This window comes from Eumetopias jubatus, unplaced genomic scaffold (genome assembly GCF_037043125.1).
Source record: "Eumetopias jubatus isolate StellerSeaLion01/CBP00866 unplaced genomic scaffold, mEumJub1_p1.0 scaffold_17, whole genome shotgun sequence".
NCBI lineage: Eukaryota > Metazoa > Chordata > Mammalia > Carnivora > Otariidae > Eumetopias > Eumetopias jubatus.
The window spans coordinates 12,293,119-12,314,608 of NW_028274823.1; the positions used below are offsets into that span (position 1 = coordinate 12,293,119).

Consider the following 21,490-nt stretch of genomic DNA (forward strand, 5'->3'; position numbering starts at 1 on the left):
CTGTTGCGGGGGGAGGGGGGCGGAATTCTACAGAGCTACAGGAGCAGTTTGAAAACGACTCCCTCCATTCTCAAGCAAGACTTCATTTCCCGTCTACATGATGGATATCTGCAAACACAACCTTATGTCTGCACGTCTCCGCCCAAAGATTTTTTTCCACTCCAAGAATTAAATAAGGGGTTGGAGGGCATTATCACTGCACCTTACACTGACTCGATGTTGGCAGCAGTCCTCCATTAAAAATGACTATTTTAATGGAGGACTGCTCTACTTACCATCTTATCCGATGAGATAACGGACGGGGAAACCTTTGAAACTTATAAAGCAATCTACAAACAGCCTATCTAGGCCAGGAATACCTATTTGCGGGAAAACACGCTCAAAAGACAAGGCCGGACCTTAGGAAGCCCGAGGGGACCCAGCCAGCGCAGCTCCCAGCTCAGCCCGGACCCGACGTCCATCACAGCCCTCCAGCCCGTCGCGCGGGTCGGCGGTTGATGACCACGGGTCGGCTGTTTTGATGAATAGGGGACGGCTCGAAAAACCTGACTCCGACACCACGCGGAGCCAAAGCAGGGATTCAGACGCAATTAAAGAAACCGCTCTCAGGCTGGACGGAGGCGGAGGGGGTAGCACAAGCTGAGCCGACTTAAGAGCCTTAACAGGCTCCGAGCACTCCTAGGACAGCCCCCAGCGCGAGGCACTCTGGGACTTGTAGTTTACTTCCCGGTCACCGTTTTTTTTCCGTCCCGTCTCCCCGCCTTTCAACGTCGCTTTTATTCTCTGCTTCTCTTTCCAGCACGCCGACTTCCTGGTCGCCGCACGTCCTCACGTATGACTACACTACCCAGAAGTCTCTTCTTCGCGACCCAGCGCCGTCGCGGGCGCCGGCCGGCTCCTGTGAACTACAGTTCCCAGAAGTCCTCTGGAGAAGTGCTTCCCTCTCTCATTTCCAGGACCACAATTCCCAGAACCTTCGGCTTCACCGCGGTTCCCTTTTCACTTGATCTCTTCTTGAACTGGCTGGGCTTCAGCCGGCCAGCAGGCACTCAGCGACGACGTGATTCGTCGGTACTGGGCACAGGGTTTCCTTAGCGGCCTGTTTTTCTCCCCACTCAGTTATTCCCTTTACAGGCCGTCGCGGCTGGCCTGAGCGGTGACCTGGCGGGCCGCGCCTGCGCTCTGCCCCGTTTCCTGCCTGGCTGGTGGCGGTGGCCATTTTGTTCATCCTCCTCCTCCTCCTGCTCCTCCTGGTTGGAGCGCAGTGTCCGGAGCGGGCTGGGGGGAGAGAGCCCGAGAGCAGGGTTCGGTGGCTTTTCCTCTGTCCCCAGCTGGTGCCCGGAGCCCCCCTCCCCTTCCTCCCCACCCCCTCCCCTCCCCAGCCCTGCCCTCCCCCTTGTCCCGGGATCGCTCCGTCGCACCCACCATGATGGAAGACGACGGGCAGCCCCGGACTCTGTGAGTACCCGAGACTGGGGTTGCCAGGCGCCGAGAGGCCCGGGCACCGCGGGACGCTCTGGGAGGGAGCAGGAGAGCGGGGCCGAAGCTGGGACTTACGGCGGCTCCCTGGCCGGGGTGGCGCGGACGCGAAGTACATTCCTCTTCTGTCCCCTTTTCCTTGGGAAGGAAGCCCTCCCTTCCCCCAAACACAGTCACTTCCTGGGGTCTGGGGTTTGTTTCGACCTTATCCTCTCGCGCCCTTCTTTGCACACCCTTCCTAGGCCGGGCTTCTGCACGGCTGGGGCTGTCAGGCCCGGGAGACCTCCTGCTCCCCCTTTGCTGTGGGGGCCCTGGACTGGGCCGGGAGCTGCCGGTCCCCACGGGGGCAGGGCCTGGGCGGGGGTGGGACTGGGGGTGGGACCGCAGCCTCGTGCCCCGCGGGCCCCGAGGAATTAGCGCTCTCGCTCTGCAAGTCCCCAGCTCCATCGCTCCCGGCTCTTCTCCCAAGCTAAGCTCTCCGAGGAAACTGGACACTCTTCCTCCACTCAAGCCCCTTTTCTCTTTCTGTCCCACGTGCCCCCGCCCACGCTGTCAGAGACACTCGCCAAGCGCCCGCTACTTTTGAAGTGCAAAAGGGATGCCTCTTGCCGCCGGAGCATCTTTCCCTTCTTGGAAGTTTACTTTGAGCGCTACCTACGCTAAACTGACAACCAGTTGTTAAACTGCTTTTGCTCTTTTGGTGTTACCTCCTCCTAATCTGTTTGTGTTTTGAGACCTTCAGAATTGGATAAAGTGATGTCTGTTCACTATTCGATGTGTGTCTTCTGAGCACCTTTTCTTCCATCTTTGCTGTTGCTTTTTACCTGAAGCCCGATCTAATGAATGAATTTCCATCTTCCAACCGTTTATTCGAGTTTTCCTTTCTTTCCTAATGAAGAGTGATGACTCAGCATTTGCATTCCTTTCCGGATAGTGTGGCACTCCTTTCTTTTTTCTGCATTTTTTAAAAAAAAGTCTGAGTAATTTCTCATTAAATGTTTAAGTTGGCCACCTTCGCTTTTCCTAGCCTTTGGAAGCTCAGCACACCTACCTCGAGTACGAGGAGTCAGATCGCTGCTTTGTTTTCTCTTGCCTCTGCCTGGTATTGATATGATCATAGGCCACTTGGCTCTGCTATCTGTTGGGGAAATTACTTTTTGGGGAATAGATGAAGGTGGATGGGTACTCAGGAAAATCTAACTAGCTTCTCATCTCTTCTACCAAAGAAACTCCGCTCAGTAAAGAAGATAGATACCTATTTATAATATTGATACAGGTTTGGGGTTTTTTTGTTTCGTTTTGGGGAGGGTGGGGGTGGGCTTGCACTCTTTGTATCCCTATTTTTCTAATGTCTTACTAAAGTATTTGTCATCCTGTTTTGAGAATTTGAGGCCAACTTAAGCACATCAGATGTTTCAGTGAAAAGTCTGTTTCGGAGAACTTTTATATTTTGTGCTGTCTCCCATTACTAACTTTTTTTTCCCAGAAAAGAGAGAATTGGGACAATTTGAAATTTGCCCTTTAAGATCTGTTGAAGCCAAGGCTTGATAGTTAGCCATGTGTGCTTTGATGGAAGCATCTGGGAAAGTTGAATTTTAGTGCCTAGCTAGCATGTATTTAACAAAGATAAAAGTTACATTGTATCTAAACATCTGAAATGTCATCATTGCATCATAATAGCTACTGAATAATTGGTAAATTCTCATTGTACCTTTCTCATTAACTGTATTTATTCCTTAAGAAGAGGAATTCCTGGTTTTGTCGGGCTAAATAATATGCCATTTCACTACCTTTAATTCATATAACTATCTTTGCGTTTGCCTTATCTTTATCTCCATCAGACCTTGGACCCTTCTCCAGTAGACTAATGAGCTAACTTTGTCACTTATTTCTTAACCTCTACTTTCTCCAATCTCCTGTTCTTTCTCTGAAGTACACTTAAGTCGTCTACGTTTACAGTTGTCTAAGAACGTGACATGTGTACATGTGAGTAAAGAAACATCTTGAGCTTAGTTGTACCTGTATGTCAGTACATGTTTACTATTCTGTCTTCCTTTTTCCTTCTCCCACTCTTCTCTATGGGAAGGGTTTTTTTTTAGACAAGGACTGCTACATCTTCCTAGGTCTTACCCCTGCAGCACTTAGTTCACTGCCTGGAAGACAAGAGGTACTCAAATATTTTACAATGATTATACTTCTTTTCATTGAATTAGTATTAAGTTTGTTTTCTTAAAGTCCTGATTAATGTAAAATTATGAGCAGACATGACTGTCATACATGGTGTGGTCTGTTGATTTTTATATATTTTTTTAAAACCTTCGAATGTGGAATTTTGAGATAAAAGCAAATGTTTCAGAATTGGGATTTCTTGGTCAGATTTTAATAAAAATAATGCATAGTATAGTTTTTTCTAAGCGTTCATTTTACATAATTCCCCTCAAAGGGTTCTTTTAGGTGTAAGTAACATGACAAAAACTTTGAACATGACTTTAGAGGTTGACATCTAGTAGGGTTTTATTTTGTTTATGGAGATCCTTTTATTTTACATTGTGATCTGTGGGTTAGGTTTTCACGTGGCTAGTATGTTTTAAAAGAATGTACTCTTAACAAAGCTTATCTTAAACTGTTTCCTTAAAATGCCTGTGTGTTACTAGTGAGGTTTTTTTCCTGCAGACACACACAAGCTAAGACATATGGTTCTATCATCAGAAAACAATATGGTGTTTATAGCCTAGGTAGGTCTTTAAATATTCATTACCTACAGTATTACTAATTTATTTGATGGTATTTAAAGTGGTATAGAATTGCTTTGATGTTGAGCCTAAAGTTTATTTATCCTTTAAAGGTCTGTTTTCTGATGTTCTTTGTTCTTATTTGACATTTATTTTGGGGTAATATGTATTCAATAACTTGTGATCTAAAAAAACAAACGCGATCATGCTATGTAATCTGGTGTTGGAACTAAACTGCCTGACACCGACCTTGTGGGACCCACATTTCCAAACTTGTGGGTAGCTTTTGAGAGCAAGAGATTTGATCCATGGTATATCTGAATCTATAATACAACATTAAATTATGGTGGTGTTCTATTGTAGTTTAATTAACTTTCTTAATTTATCTGATGCCTCAAAATGAGTAGGAATTGTGGATTTGGGATTACACTATGTTATGCAATGCCATCCTTTAAGGCTGTTCTTTCTGATCGAGGCTGTTAAAAGGAGGAAGTAAAGCAGTGATTTAGAATATAATCTGAACATCAGAGGGCAATAGCAGAAGAAACTGTTAGATCCTGTTATAAAATTGACTAGCTATATGATGGATTTGGCTATGTTGTGGCTGTAATTAAGCACCTCGGCCAACTTAATCATATTCTCTGTTTCTTTAAAATGTGTGTGTATGTGTGTCGATATCCCTTATGTAGGTGGTCAATTCACTTATACCCACCCTGTATCTTTCCTCCACCTTGCCTCCTTCCTAAAATGAAATACAAATTGATCAGTTCATTGGAGGCCCATTGAAGGATAATGTTATAAAATCTCCTCTTACATAGGAACTCGTCAAGAACAAAAGCAAAAATGTGACTTACATGGAAATTTAGCCATAGTATCTTGTGCAAAAGTGCACGTAATTAATTTCAACCTTGGTAGGGCTATTCTTTTGAGTGAGAGCACATTCAGTGTTGAAAAAGCTTGATTAGTCTTCTGAAAGGCATGATGTTCCTAACTTAAAATTCTGCCCAGTTGGACATAGGAAGTAGTTTGGCAATGTGAACTTTTGCCTACTGTGAAACTGCCAAGTTTCTAGTCTCAAATTGGATTTTAACCCTTACGTTAGGGATAAAAGCATCATTTTCCGTTTTTAATGCTTTAGTTCCTACAGTTCCTGTTCATAGAAGACAAAATAGACCTAAGGTATGCCTTTTTTTTTCTTCAGTAAAAAATTGTTTTAGAATTTCCTAAGTGTTTACTCTTTGAATTGGCCTCTTAATACAAGAATTTGAGCTATTTGTCTTTTTCTGCTATTTTGTATGTTCTTCAATTAGAAATTTTATACTTTAAGCACTTAGAACTTTAGAATATATTGACTACTTCAGAAGAGAAAGAGTGAAGTGTAGACACTATAATTTAGGAAGAGAAAATACACTTCAGGGTACTGCCAAGAGATGATGTTCTTTCCAGGTCAGGTGTTGAACATCTTCCTTAAATATTTTTGTTAGTATTTATTTTGGGACATAATTTTATGGTAACGTAAGGTACTTAAGCTGTGCCGTACAGTACTTTTAAAGCTATAAGAAGTTTCTCTATTGAATATTAGGAAGGATGAAGACACATGCAAATGAATGAATTACCGAACTCGAGTAAAGGAAAAGGGAGTCAGATTTGGGTAACATTTAGGTGAAATTATATGGTAAATTACATCCTTTTTATCCTGGTAAATTAAGAGCTCTGTGTGTTGTTATGGAAGGCCTTTTTTATATTAGCTTTGGAATTTAGTTTGCTGCTTTACCACTGAACTTTTAGTGGAGATATTTGAAAAATAGGAAACCTTAGAACTGGATTTTTGTATTTCATGACATTCTAAACTTAGATGACCATTTTGCTCTTTGGCATCAGTGCTTGAAATGTAAATTACTATATCTAAATGTGCCTCTAGAAATTCTCCAAAATTTATAGCTCACTCAAAAAAGGTTGACTTGGAATAAAAATCCTATTAAACAGTAACAGCTTTAATTGTGACTGTTAGATGTGGAAGGTAATTAATGCCCATGCAGTTTTTTTCTGAACAAATCAATGTTTAAACAGTAATGCAAATTTAAAACTATTTATTTAAATTTTATTATATAGAAGTGGCGATCTATTTTAACTTTATTATTAGTGTCAATACGTGAAAATCAGTTTTATCCATTCCTCTTCTGTTCTCTTAGAGGTGAGCTAACTAGCACTTTAGGCTAAATGAATATAACATTTAGGAGCCCAAGGTCACTTGTTCGTTTACTTTATAGATAGTTCTACCTTGTACAAAAAGAAATTTTCCCTGGATACAGGCTCACAAATCCCTCTGAGTTAAAAAGGGACAGGCAGTTGTCTGGCGAGCTTATAATCCTATAACCTTTTGCTACCGCTGGAAAAAGTGTGTCATTCTGTGACCTACCGATGGGTCTGCTCTACTTTAATTATAAGAAAAAGATGGACCATTTGTCACTGGTTTAGTCTTCTATTTAAGTAATGTTGGACTTGGGGTTCAGTTTTAGTACAATGTAGATATGTAGACATTAGTACCCATTGCAATGAAATTCTTAGCTGAACTGGGAAATTGCTACTCATTCTTCATCAGATCATTTTTTTACACTTTACCTTTCTCGGTTTATTTTTCCCTTTCAGAATGTTCCAGCTTAAAGCAGTTATGTATTTAATATGGTAACCATAGATGCAAGGCTTATTTTGGTCTCAGTACTCAGTTTCCAGATGTTATATATTATCGTTAGGAAAAGAAAACTTACGTCTTTTTAATTTCCAGGAGAAGCTATGTTAAATTTTATAAATATTGTTTGGTTCATGAGGTTGTTCACAACGAATGTGAGTTTTAGGAATTATACACTGAGTACCAGAAAGACTTAAAAGTTTGGCAGTTTATTAAGCTAAATTAAGACAAGAGAAACCAGGTGGTCATTTCTGGGTAGTGGTGTTCTTTTCTTTTTTGAGTTTATCTGTATTCTGAATTTCTTAATGCAGAATACATATAGTCAATATGTAATTTAAAAAAATAATCCCAAATCTTTAAATAGGCATAGTGAAAAGTATACCTAGATTTGTCTTATATTTTCTCTGATATTCTGAAGACATCTTTGTATTTGCTTTTTTATCTACATAATGATGTATTTTGTTGATTCTGATGTATTTTAGACTAGGAAATTTTATTATTTTGCCCTGTGTTCCTAAAACAAAACAATGAAGATACATCATTGATAAATCTTGTTTAGCAAGACAAAACAAAAGCTTCCAATCTCTGTGTGTTTTGCTAACTTTACTCTCTCTTCTTTGTTCATGTAATTGCTTTTGTTGGGGGTCTAAGATAAACTCACCTTATGTCTAATGTCTCTTTATTGATTGGGTGTTATAATTAATCAGTATTTTTGGTGGTATTCGTGTGTGTGTGACACACAACACACACACTATTTTGAATTGTGTTTTACATCCAGAAATTATAGTTATCTGGAGGTTGGTTTAAATTTTATTATTTTTATTCTAATAAATAAGATGAGGCAATGATACGTAGGATGCAGAATAATAATGCTTTTGGGGCATGCAAGGTCACATTGATTTCTTCTTTATCACAAATGTTTGAAGTGTTACTTTAGTGGCCTAATTTAGTACCTAAGAACACTTGCTGCTTTCCTAAATAAGGGTTAATTTTACTTGCATAGGATTAGGCTTAATTGGAAAAAATTTTATTGAAGACAGAGGAAGTTAAAATGAAATAAAAGGTACTTAAGTGATAATACATGAGAGCCAGAGCTGAAGGGAAATTGCTGATAATGTATTCTTTTTCTTCTTGAACAGATACGTAGGTAACCTCTCCAGAGATGTGACAGAAGTCCTTATACTTCAGTTATTCAGTCAGATTGGACCCTGTAAAAGCTGTAAAATGATAACAGAGGTAAGATCTTCCCAGTTCCATGTGCTGACAGCGTGATGTTTAATGTTGTGAGATACATGAGTTGGTTAGTATCATTTTAAAATATCATTTTTAAGCCTCAAGTTATTCTGATGGAGAGATTCATGTTTGTTGTGTTGACTTACTGATTTGGCAAATAAACTAGGTTTGGAATGGAGTTTTATTTGAGAGGACAAAGTTTGTGTTCTGTTACTCTTACATGGTCATTCTTCAGGATATAGTTACCTTCAAGTGATTCTGCTTGTAAAAAATTGTTAGCACTTATCTCAAGAGTGTTGAAAAACTATATAATATTTCATACAGTTCTAATAAGAATGTTCCTGATTCAGATGATAGACATTTAAAGTTTAGGAATTGGTGTAGTAAAAGAACATTATTAGGTTCTTGTGTGCTTAATGTAGCACCATGCACCTTGTGTATCTCTAATAAATACTAATAACAGCAGCTTTACATAGACTGGACTTAAATTGTTAGGGCAATCATTTTATTTTCCTTTTTGCAAAGAAAACTTTCTCTTTATACTCTCCAGACATTTTATAAAGAAGAAATCAATGTGACCTTGCATGCCCCATTATACTCTCCTATACAAGCCCAAAGATTTGTGTTTCAATTCATTCTCTTCTTCCTTTTTCTTTATTCATCCACACACTTCTTAGACTTTACTATGTACCAGCTGTTCCTGTAAGTGCTAGAGATGCACTGCTGAATAAGACAGTTCTTAGTGCCGTAGAATTTTACAGCCTAATGAGGGAGACAGAGGAGTAACAGGCGCAAATGACAGAGGATGATAAATGCCGTGGAAGCCGGCAGTGTCAAGTGCTGTGGGAGCACAGAGGTCCAGGACAGTCTCGGGTCAGGGGAGGCTTTATTGCAGGAGTCAGCATCTAGGCTGAGACTGAAGGAGAGTAGTGGAATCTGAGGAAGAAGGGATTCCAGGTGAGAGAAGAATGTGGATCCAGTCTGGTAGACAGAGTGAGCAGGAGTGCTCATGAGAGGAATTGGGAAGGTAGAGACTATAGTGCGGTTGGTGTTCCGAATGGGATTAATCATAAAAGATGCCAGGATATGAGGCACCAGTGTCCGGCAGGGGCCGGAGCTGTGCTAAAGGAATTTGTGTTATACTCTGCGAGGGGAACCGTGAAAAACCCATAAAGCAAATTGGCCTTTTGATCTTCTTTTCTAACTGAAAATAGTCCTTACTCTGTTCCAGTACCTCTTCTTTCCTTCCTCTCTTTGATCATTCATTCATTCATTCTTTCATTCATCAAAAATTTACTTTGTGCTCGGCACTCTTCAGAGCTCTGGGGACACAGTGGAGAGCGAAAGGGAGGAGACTCCCATGGGTTTACACGCTATGGAGAACATTGTTAACAGACAGACGAGGTAATTGCGGATAGGGAGGAGAGCTATGGAGGGAATAAAGCAGCTCTGCGATGGGGATTGGAGGCTTGGTGTTTATGCAGGGCTGGGTGCTGAGGGGACGATGTCACCTCTTCGATCTGAGACAGGAATAACAAGAGGGTGCGATCTGTGTTAAGAGTTGGAGGCGGAGGGAATGGCACGTACCAAGGCTGTTGAGTCGGTAATGAGCTTGGTGAGTTCATGGAACCGAAGAACCAGGAGGGCTAGAGCCGGGGCGGGGGGTGCGGATGAATGTAAAGCGGCAGGCGGGGTTCAGAATCCCCTAGGGATGTGTGGGTCCTGACACAGTGGATTTTACTCAGTGGCGGCGGGAGTTTTAAGCAGAGTAATAAGGCACTCTCTGATTTGCGTTTTTGAGGTTATTTGGAGACTGTCATGGAGAATGGATTGTACGGGGCAGGAATGGAAGGAAGGAAAGCAGCTGGGTTTATTTTACTAGTCTAGGTAAGAGGTGATGGGGGCTTGTTTTTTAGATTGGTAGGTGGAGAGAGAGAAATAGGTAAGTTTGGAATATAATTTAGAGGTGGAATCCGCGGGGCTGGACTGGCTGGGGGCGGGAGGGCGTCAGGAAAGACGCTAAGATTCTTATTTGTAGTTGCATAGATGGTAATGCTATTTATTTGCTCAAATGGGCGTGACAGGGGAGGTGTGGGATGGATGGGGGCAGTGCTGGGAATTAGGAGTTCTGTTTCGGCAGTGTTCAACTTAAGGTGTGCATTAGACGTCCACAGGAACATTATATGTCAGTAGTTGGATGAACCGAGAGCCCAGCGCTGATGATGGCAGCTTGCAGTGGTATTGGAACCTATGGGACTAGATGCGATCTAGTTCCTTGACCTAAAGAGAGTGCTGATAGAGAGGAGGAGAGTGGTCTAGGTCTAAGCCCTGGAGCATGTCAACACTTGGGGTGACGTTTAGAGTTTGAACTAAGGGGGAAGAACTGCCTTCTCAAAGATCCTCCAGTGAGAAAACCAGAAAACCAAGAGGCTGTGTGGAATCTAAAATGGAGTATTTAAAGGAGGGGAGGAGTCGTTAGCTGTTTTGAATTCTGCTTGAAAGGCAAGGTGAGGACAGAAAAGAGATCACAGAGGTGACAGAGGGGTCACTGGTGAGCCCAACACAAAGTTTCAGTGGCCTCGTTGGGTAGGAAGCCAACTGGAGTGGGTTCAGGAGAGACTGGGATGTGAGAAAGTGGAGGGACTTCTAGAAAATTTTTGAGGAACATTTGATAAAGATTTATTTTAATAGTATTCTTTTTAAAACTTGTGTGCACAATCAGCCATTTGTGGGAGAAGGATTTGAAATGAATTTGTATAATTTATCCATATTCTACAACTCCTACATTCAAACTTGTATATAGCTGTAAAATCTCATATTTCTCTGTCTTGAAATTTATGTCACCCAACAAAAATTGGTGACAATAATTATTAAGGTAAGCACATGGTTGATTTTTAGAGTGTCTCTTGGTGGCATAAATGGGAAGCTTCCAGAGGGTATGAACTCTAGCACAGAATATCTAGGCGTTTATTTTCCTTTCCATAAATTCCATTTCAGTATATGAAAAATGCTTTTTCCCCTCAGTTTTGTGATTTTTTACTTTAGATATTGTTTATCTTAGATTCTAGCTTTCTCTATATACTATAATGTTATGTTACCGATTTTAAGGCTAAAAAATTCTCTGACAGTTGGGTTGTGACAAAAATCAGTGGTGTCTTACATGAAATGCAGTGTGGGGTGTGTGTGTGTGTGTGCGCGTGTGTGTGCGCGCGTGTGTGTGTGCGTGTGTGTGTGCGCGCGCGCATGCGCGCACATATGTTCATACATTGAATGGGGTTGGCCTGTTAGGTAAACTTGAAGTCAGTCTACATGAGTTAGGGTAGTTTACTAAATAAAGCCTATTGTTATCATGGATCTACCATTGGACCCCTGTATGTCTTGCTGTAATTACCAGTGTTTTCTGTAGAGACCATCAGGGCAGAAGAGATAGGAGTAAAATGACAAATTGACTGGCAGAGTTTTAGTTTGCTATTTACCTTTAAATCCTTTCTACAAATGAATGTCATTGGTAAATGTTAACTCTTTTACAAGAGGAATTTAAGTGCATGTTTTTCTTTGGAATCTTTTCTCCATTTCCTTTTCTCTATCTCTTAAGAACAGAGTTCACATGGCTACAGTAGGATTTTGTATGAGAGCCCATAGTTTTCTTGTCAGTATTAATGATCACACTTTTTTTCCCTCAAGGAAATGCCTTCTGGTTGCCTCGCCACTATTGTTTTAGACGTCTTATTTTGGATTTTTCTTCTAAAACTTTCCTGGAATGAAAAACAGTGGTTGTTGAAAAGATCTTTATTTTATCTGGTATTTTGTACCCCTTGTAAGTGCAACTAGCATTCCACATTTTATAATAGTACTATTTTTTTAGGGCATTTTACACTGAACAGTGATGAATGTTTTTAGCCTTATGCAAAAAAATGTATTTGTATGGTTGTGTAGCTTTTCAATGCAGGTTGGAGTTTTATAAAATTCATTTCCGTTTTGGTTGTTAGATTATAAAGTTGCTATAACTTAGGTCGTACTTTCTGATTATCTTTATAAATGTCTCTTTGCCAACTCTTGTCAAGTATAGTATTGTAGAGTATATTTAATAAAGATTTCTTATATTGGTTTTTTTGTGATACAAATTGTAGCTTTGTCTTGGAATATTTTATTCAGACATATTTTCAGATGTTCTTTTCTTGATTTCTGGCATATTTTTCTGGTCTTTGAAGACTGAATTCAAAGTATATAGAATCTCCTGTTCATTAAGATAGCTTGAAAGATGGGGAGTTCATTTCAATAGCTGGTTATAAATTTGAAATTTTTCTGTTTTTATTCTCATTCCTTATCCAGAAAAGGAGTACATAATCTCATCTCCTATGCAGTACTCATCCTAGTTTCAATCATAAGTAAAGTTTGTAAAGCTGGTTCACTTCTGTATTTTTTTTTGTCATGGGATATAGTTTATGAAGGATTATGAGGCATAAATAGAATTCATCCTTTTGAAAATAAAGTTGGGAGAGAGAAGAGCAGTGGTAAGGAGTGGTCCTTAAGGTTTTGTTTGGTCTAATATAAATTTCTATTTTATATTTAACATATTTCACCAGAATTCTATATTTTATTTTGCTTTTAATACTGATAGTCATGATTCTATACTGCTTTGATGGTTCTATTTGAGTACAACAGTATTCTAAGGTGCAAAGTCAGGTGTAGCTGTAAATCTTATTTTTATAAGTGTTAGGCTTTCATAAGCTTATGCAATCTCACCTTGTACATTCCTAGCTGTCAGTAATGTTTTTTCCTGGATTTTCTTCTCAGCAACCCGATAGCAGAAGGGTCAACTCTTCTGTTGGATTTTCTGTTTTGCAGCATACAAGCAATGACCCATATTGCTTTGTGGAATTTTATGAACACAGAGATGCAGCTGCTGCATTAGCTGCTATGAATGGGAGAAAAATTTTGGGAAAGGTAAGATAATACAATGATGGCACCTCATGAGTATATATTTTTGCATGTCGAATTAGCTTGTGTGTGTGTTTTTTTTTTTTAGCTTGTATTCTTTTTAGCAAGTTTTTAAACAAATATTCAGCTCTGCTGAGTGATGGTTTTGCTTTATTCAGCCTAAGTGTTTTTACAAAAATTATCCTGTTTGATAAATGATTTAATAAGTGGTAAGTGTTATGGTTCATAACGACATGCCTAATAATTGTATTAAATATAATCTTTATTTTTAGGAGGTCAAAGTAAACTGGGCAACAACACCAAGTAGCCAGAAAAAAGATACTTCCAGTAAGTACTCCTGCTGCATTTTACTGTGGAAGAGTTCTGAAATTATCCTGGCAGCGCTACCAGCTTAAATAGGGTTTTTCTTCCCTTAGTGTTGCCTGAAAGGGCTTATTAGTAGCTGGCTTTTTAAGTATTTGATTACCAAATGCTTTGATTTCAGATCACTTCCATGTGTTTGTTGGGGATTTGAGTCCAGAAATTACAACAGAAGATATCAAATCAGCATTTGCCCCCTTTGGTAAAATATCGTAAGTATCATAGTCAATACTATACTCAGTAGTGATAGGCAAAATTGTATTATATGATTAACTTGTACTGGAATTAAGATTTTCTTTCCCTAGTGTGATTTTTTTTGTTTGTTTGTTTGTTGGTTTGTTTTGTTTTTTGATTAGTAGATGTTGTTGAAAATGTTAATGTCATTTCAATGTTTTGGGGTCTTGTTTTCATCTAATCCTGTGTATAATATGTTAAAATTTTTTAAGTGATTCCGTTTGTTATCTTTGAAGCACATGTTTGGGTGGTACAGCCTATTATAAAGTCCAACTTTCTGTCAAATGTTTTCAAAATTTGGTGGTTAACCAAAAGTGAATGTGATGTATACTGTGTATTAAACTTTTATAGGAAGAGTTTATAAATTGGGAAAAGTAGGTAAATCCTTGGGTATATTGCGGTTAAATTAGAAATGTACGTGTTTAATTATAATGATAAATGTGTTTTGATATTTTAGCTGAAAAGTAGTACTATTATAATACTAAAATGTTTCATTGTCTGAGCCATAAATGTGGAATTAATTAGTGGATGTTTTTTTGTTACTGGTATTTGATTCTGCTAGTTAGGGCCCAAATGTGGTTTGATTTTTAACAGAGTTTATGCTCCAGTCTCATTGTATGTTATGTGATCAAATATATTGGAAAATTAAAAGTGGTTTTATAAGTTCTGTAAAATGTTTATCACAATATATCTTTCTGATTAAAATCCGTATATTTTATGTACTTCCTGTAGATTTAAATGAAAGGTTGTAGTACTACTTTACAGGAATATGTTTCACCTAAGAACAACAATATTTTTCTGTATACAATTTGTTGTTCTGTAGATTTATTTGAAAGAAAGATTTAATTCTTAATTTTCTATTTTGATACTTGCTTTGCTTTTTAATCTTTAAATGTGGTAAGTAGTACTGTTTTAAAAATCAGTATAAAAAATAATACAGGTTGCTGTTTTTCAATCTTTATTTATACCTGAGACCTGCAGTTTTTCTAAAGTCCAAGTCACAATTAAAAGTAATAGCATTCTGGTTATTTTGCAGAATTGCTCATAAGAATGGACAGGATCTTGAAGGCTAACTGCAAGGAACTGTGCACACTGGAACTCAGTTGTAGATTTTTTTCTCATTTCTATTTATTCTTATTATACATTATTTATATATACATATTTTAGTATTTACATTTTAACATTCTATATTCAGTGGAGTTCTATATTTCCAATCATTTTAACTTACTCACTAAAATTTCTGTGTAAATTTGTTGTTTTCGTACTGGTGTGCTTAGCATTGTTGTTAGTTTTTTATTCTCCTTTCTTAAATTTCTGAAAATGTCAATTTTTCAAAATTTACAGCTGCCCAAACTCCAAAATGATGGTAGAGAATTGACCAAGAAAAATAAAGAAATCTGTTAACAGGCCATGTATGCCTTTTTAATTCCTATTTTTACCTCTTTTTCAATTTTTTAATATTTCATATATTTTGTATCACTAGGCAGAAGACATTTAACTATTTAGAGATTGCATGGTAAAGTAGTTAGCATTGTTACAGTAATTTATAGAACCAGTAAACCTTAGAAGACACTAGCCAATAGAATATTAGAAAAGGAAACTATTGTTCCTATTAATCTTCAAATTTGAGCATTTAGTTTAGAAAGTGCAGGCTATTTGATTAGGTTGCATGTTTATTACATGTTTTTGTCCTACTGCTTTTTTCTAACAGGTAAAGAAGCGTTAGGGAGAGTTCAGGAATGGCAGTAGTTAATTAGGGCTAACTGGAATTTTATTTAAAAAAATGCTCACAATACAGTGTGTGTGGTTCCTTTTAGTTTTTATTTTGAGGATGACTCTTACTTCCCTCATTTAGCTGTGCTTCTTTTCACAGGGATGCCCGAGTAGTTAAAGACATGGCAACTGGAAAATCCAAAGGCTATGGTTTTGTATCTTTTTATAACAAACTGGTATGTTCTTTTCAACTCAGTGTAAATTTAATACAAAATTTAGTTAATCGGAATCTTGAATATTCTTAGATGTTGCCTACAACAGCTTTTATGTAATTTTGTGTGTTTTAATAGTAGAGTGTAATTGTTTTCTTGGAAATAAATAGCTGGAAAAAGATAGGCTTGATTATAAGAAAGTATCACAGTTGCATTTATGCATTGGTGAAGGTAAGATGTTTTGGCAGTCAAACTCAAGATTAGGATATATGAACTAATCTCAGAATTTGGAGGGAAGTTAAATTACATTTAGTCTGAACCATGAAAATCTCATTTTAAAACTTTTAAATTATCATCCATACTTTTATAGCTAGGATATTAATGACTGTAGCAAATTATGTAAATGAAAATTAAAACAATTCATCATGAGTTTTGCATGTATTAAAGAGGTACCAAAATGTCTAAGCATTTGCATTAACTGTAAGATGATAAAGTAGGCTTTGGTAGTAGCATTTTAGACCAATTTTAGCAACTTAAATTACCTACATCTTATTGAAGTGGCAAGATAAGGCTAGGAGCTATATTCTTTCTTTGCTTAGATTCATTGCAAATTCACATTAGTTGTGATAATTAAACTTATTTTTATTGGTAGCGTTCTAAATCCTAATACAGAGGTCTTCTGTCTTAAAATGAATTCTTAATCTTGTGTCACAGTCCTAATCCATTGCTACTGGAATGTAGATTTTGGGGTAGGTAATTTAGACCGTAGTATTGGGAGTTTCTGTGTATCCTTCAGTAAAAGTTACATTTCAGATCAGCCATTACATTAAGGTATTTGTGGGATTCTTACTTTCCCTCTTTTTGGTAATGAGTGGGGTTATGATGTTTTTTCTTGCATATTTGAATTATCAATTTCCCTTGATGCTTAAAGAAAAATAGTTTTGACGTATCACTGGAGTTCAGATCATTTTTGTTTATTTAGTTCAGTTTTGTTTATTTAGGATGCTTAGTGAATTCATTCCCGGTACTGGTAAGATTTATTGGATCCAGCGGTGCCAGCATTTTATTTCATTTTACTGGGTCTTACATGCCACAGTTTTCTTTTCTGTGTTTGTAATTGCTCTTTCTTTCTCTTTTTTTCTCTGTAGGATGCAGAAAATGCAATTGTGCATATGGGAGGTCAGTGGTTGGGTGGTCGTCAGATCAGAACCAACTGGGCCACACGTAAACCACCTGCACCTAAAAGTACACAAGAAAGTAAGATACGTCTACTGTGTATGTTAAAATTACGGATACGTCACAAAATCATGAAGTAGTGTAGTCTTAATTTCTTAAAATTTAAATTTTATTAGCATTGTAGGCTCATTTCATCTTGAAATTTAATTGTCTAACAATAATTTGGGCTTTGACAATCAGTATATTTGGAGTTGTGAACCAGTGATTTTATAGATCAAATCATGGCATCAAGAAAAAAAATTCTATTTTCTCCCTCAGTGAGGTATATCTTCGTACATAGTGATCGGTTTTATACTACTGTATAATCATCAACATTTTTCTTTTCTTTCTGCATATAGATAACACTAAACAGTTGAGATTTGAAGATGTAGTAAACCAGTCAAGTCCAAAAAATTGTACTGTGTACTGTGGAGGAATTGCCTCTGGGTTAACAGGTACAACGTGTGGTTTTCTCCTCCCCTTCTCTGGGGAGCTTTATCACTCTTAGTGTCAGTGTCATGAGCCTTAAGTATTTTGTGTGTTTTTGTTTCTCAGATCAGCTTATGAGACAGACTTTCTCACCATTTGGACAAATTATGGAAATAAGAGTTTTTCCAGAGAAAGGCTATTCATTTGTCAGGTAAAATTCTACCTACAGGTTACTCTTCTATTTGACCCATTCCTTTCAGTTACATTATTTGATCCCCTCAGGTGTGTCAGCCTTTGTTGTTTTAGTAGTTCTTTGCAACGTAGAACTTTAACCTACCTACATGATGTACTTCAGGAAAATACCAAGTTGACAGTTATAAACTGAGTTTCTGTTATTTACTGTGTAAGTTCTTTTGAAAAAAAAGGACAAAATCCTCCTATCTTCCCCTTTTAGATTTTCAACCCACGAAAGTGCTGCCCACGCCATTGTTTCGGTGAATGGCACTACAATTGAAGGACATGTTGTTAAATGCTATTGGGGTAAAGAATCTCCTGATATGACTAAAAACTTCCAACAGGTAATTCGATTTTTCACAGCACTTTTTAAGGTTTCCATCTTACATATCTACATAAAAGCTTTAAAAACTCTGTAAAATAAACAAACAAAATAAAGCATATAGCTGCTTTCAGTTTATTTTATTAATGCTTTTTCAAAAGTGATTATTTTGCGGTATTAACTGAATCTTAATACTTTCTTTCCACAGGTGTCACCACCCCAATAAACTTAGACAATGATAAATAACAGAGTCCTATTCACATAAGGGTGCTTACTTAGTTTTTCTCTTCCTTGTCTCCCACTTTCTTCAAATACTGTGTTTCTTACTTACTCCCTAAAACGGTAATTTGCTTTTTCCTAGGTCGACTATAGTCAGTGGGGGCAGTGGAGCCAGGTTTATGGAAACCCACAACAGTACGGACAGTATATGGCAAATGGGTGGCAAGTACCGCCGTATGGAGTATACGGGCAGCCGTGGAACCAACAAGGATTTGGAGTAGAGTAAGTTGTTTGGGTTTTTCCAGTGTAGAAACCGATACAGTTGTGACAAAAGAAATCATAAGTGTGTTTTTCTAGGGAGAATCTATTTAAAGTAAATTCATCAGGCTGTTCGACATTGTAGTGTTACAGAAACCTTATGAAAAATGATTTATAGTGCTAAAAATTTGCTTTTTATTACCTAGGTGAAAGGGGAGGTTGGGGTAACATTTGGTGTGTCCTACTACCTCTGTAAGCTGTTGGTAGAATTTCATTTACATTTCTAATCTATTTTATCTCGTTTATTTTCACCTGGAAAAGGTCTTTGTCTAGATATGTTTAGAAATTTAATGATTTGTGTCTGTTGGCTTGTGTGAGAAGTCTGAGATTTATGTGGTACAAAGTAGCTTGCTTTTTTTCCTTTGTTCATAGAGTGGGTTGGTCCTTTGCACCTTTTTCCCCAGGCCAGCCCAGATCTTTATTTTTACTGGTTCCTTCTTCCTTCTCTTTCCAACATGAATTTTGTGATTTTTAAATTTCTTATATTGATGTACTATGTGTGCAATATATGATAGGTAGGTGATTCGTCATTTTTTAAAAATCAGTTTTGAGATGTTCTTCAGAGAAGTCATTGTGTTAAGTTGTGATTATATTAACAAAAATGTAAGATCGATGTTGGGATATGTATTCTACATGTGTGGATGCGTGTCATTTATTTCTTCGCTCTTTGTTGTGGGTGTGTTGATTTCTTGTCTATTCTATGATGGGGCTCTGCTTGATTTTGGATAAATATATGGACAGTTTTTTCTTTTGTGTTTGCTCAAGATTTTTTTTTTTTTTCCCCCAAGTCAATCACCTTCTGCTGCTTGGATGGGTGGATTTGGTGCTCAGCCTCCCCAAGGACAAGCTCCTCCCCCTGTAATACCTCCTCCTAACCAAGCTGGATATGGTATGGCAAGTTACCAAACACAGTGAGCTGGGACTCTAAACAAAATTGTAATTCATGATAGCTTCAGTTTCCTGTGACACTCTGAAGACATGAAAGTAGACATCGGAAAATGAAAATATTTATTTTAAAAATTGAAATGTTTGGAACCTTTAGCACAGCTTTGCTTTGGTGAAGGACACATGTCTTCTAGTTCTGCCTTTTTAAGTTTTTGTTCATGATGGATATGAACATGATTTTTCTTTGTGTACAAAAACTAAAATAAAGTCAATAAAGACAATTCTGACTACAAATTTTGATATAATAGGAGAAATGGGTAATACAGTTTTGATTCTTAGATACTATTCCATTTTTATCTTGCTGTTCAGTATTTTAACTCACTGTGTTTTTAAAAGAGCAAAAAAAGGGAGGATCGTGGAAAACTGGGAATCACATATAAGTTCATCCTGAACCTTGATACTCCCCTCCCCTCCCCTGAGGTGGACCACATTCGAAGTCAGCAGAAAAAAGTGTGATATTGAGAAGAAATTGCATGATTTTGGAGTCGCTTTGGAGGAAATACTTATTTATGCCTAAAGAAACTGAAGCCAGACTGATAAAGAAATTTTACAAACTAAATAAGGAACAGCATTATGAGTTACTTGAGCGAATGTTGGTGGTCCACATTAAGACATGTTTTTAAAACTTCAAAAAGTGTTGATTATTAAAACTGTAGTAAATTACATTTCATTTTGGGGGGAAATTCCAAGTATGGTGTTTGTATTAAAGTCAGACAGTCATACTTGTGCTTTTACATGAAGTTTAAATGATATACATTGTAAATATTGAATAACTACAGTGTTTAAAAAGCATGCTTCAACATAGAAGTAGCAGCAATGTAATTATTTGAAGTAACACTTAACACACTCCACTGCATTGAATGCAATGGATTGATAAGAATGTTTGACTGACACTTCCAAGGTTGGCTACTATGTAAAATTAAAATTATACAAATTACTATACAGAAAAAGCCTTAATTTTAATTTCATACAAATCTTTGATGCATTAGTACATTTTAAAATGTCATTGGAAATCAGATTTCTTTTTTTTTTTCTTTCTTTACATCACTTGGTATGTAAATACCTTGATTAAAACCTTGTAAACCTATTCCAAGGTTCCTATAAGTTGTATAGTACAAGTGTTTTTAAAAAAAATCTTGGGGTGTTTTTTAAAATTAGATATATTTTGCCCAAGAATTTTTTTAACAAGATTGCTAAAACATCTTATTTAGACAGTTTGATGTACCAATTTATAATTGGATATTCAGCTTAAGTAGTACACAGAGTTGTGGCTTTTATTTTTATTTAACTTTTTTTCTTTGTGGGTAGTGTGCATGGGATGACAAGCCTGTTCAGAGGCTGAGTTGTATGTGTGCAGAGTTTGTAAATGAACCAATTGGGTAGGTGTAGAAGACTGAATTTTGCTTCTGAGGTATTTTTCAGGCTATGTGGATAAAATCTGCCTCAAATTTCTATCCTAACAAGAATGTAAAAGATAAAAATCCTATGTATTCGAATTCTGACAGCTAGAGGGTGCAGATGTCTAGGCAGTGTGTTTAAAATGTTGCTTTGAGGTCTGGGCACCAAAATGAGAAAACCCTTACCAGTTAAGTAGTAAGATGCAATTAATACCCACAAAGTACTATTTTTTAAACGTCTAAGGTCTTACAGTTAGCTTTAAAATAATGATGGTTTTATAAATTGGTGACTACGATAATTCTGGTATTTTTCTTCCCCATTTAGAAAAACAGTCAAATGTATTAAACATGAGTATTTGCGGGGTCTGATTCATCTTTGGGCCAGATTTGTTAACGGCACTTTAGTTTTAACCACGGGAGTCCTCTGTGACCCTCTTCTGTATAAAAATTATCCTTATTTCTTTGTTTATGGCTAGTGTTCTTGGGGGATGTTATGGAAAAGTTACTTTATATTTTATAAGGAGAACACTCAAATTATATCAATTATGCCTCCTAGTTTAAAATTTCTTGAATATATGTGAAACTTGAACAACTAAAGATTTTTTTTTTTTACATATCAGTATTCTCAGTTTGCCTTTTTTGGTCTGCCAGTAAATTAAGGAGCTTATTGCAGCAGCGGGTAACTGCAGCTGCAGTGTTTTCCTAGTTGTCTTTTCTAGGATTTTCATAAAATGATCCAAACTAGTTCTAGCGCCGTAGAAAACCTATTACTGAAGTGTCCTTCGTCTCAATCCAAAAGAAAGATTTCATGATCAGTT

General features: G+C 37.4%; 1 protein-coding gene across 4 annotated transcripts; it reads left to right on the forward strand.

Moving 5' to 3' along the window:
• The first annotated feature begins 954 nt into the window (after positions 1-954).
• Positions 955-19,496, forward strand: TIAL1 (TIA1 cytotoxic granule associated RNA binding protein like 1). Of its 4 annotated transcripts, none has more exons than XM_028121760.2 (13): positions 956-1,458; positions 4,153-4,214; positions 8,040-8,136; positions 12,931-13,080; positions 13,347-13,401; positions 13,559-13,646; positions 15,542-15,617; positions 16,742-16,850; positions 17,168-17,263; positions 17,364-17,448; positions 17,692-17,815; positions 18,155-18,294; positions 19,119-19,496. In XM_028121760.2, the coding sequence occupies exons 3-13, from the start codon at positions 8,125-8,127 to the stop codon at positions 19,243-19,245; spliced, it is 1,062 nt and encodes a 353-aa protein (XP_027977561.1). In that variant the 5' UTR covers positions 956-1,458; positions 4,153-4,214; positions 8,040-8,124; the 3' UTR covers positions 19,246-19,496. The 4 variants fall into 4 exon arrangements, with proteins under 4 accessions (XP_027977559.1, XP_027977561.1, XP_027977560.1 ...); XM_028121761.2 differs by lacking the exon at positions 956-1,458 and adding an exon at positions 3,241-3,646; XM_028121758.2 differs by lacking the exon at positions 4,153-4,214 and having other exon boundaries at positions 955-1,458.
• The last annotated feature ends 1,994 nt before the right edge of the window (positions 19,497-21,490 follow it).

What these genes read in the sequence shown, in the direction of transcription:
- TIAL1 (XM_028121758.2), top strand. Translation starts at nt 1,427, where the DNA reads ATGATGGAAGACGACGGGCAGCCCCGGACTCT. An exon ending in GACGGGCAGCCCCGGACTCT is followed by an intron (nt 1,459 to 8,039) that starts GTGAGTACCCGA and finishes CTTCTTGAACAG; the next exon opens with ATACGTAGGTAACCTCTCCA. An exon ending in GCTGTAAAATGATAACAGAG is followed by an intron (nt 8,137 to 12,930) that starts GTAAGATCTTCC and finishes TTTTCTTCTCAG; the next exon opens with CAACCCGATAGCAGAAGGGT.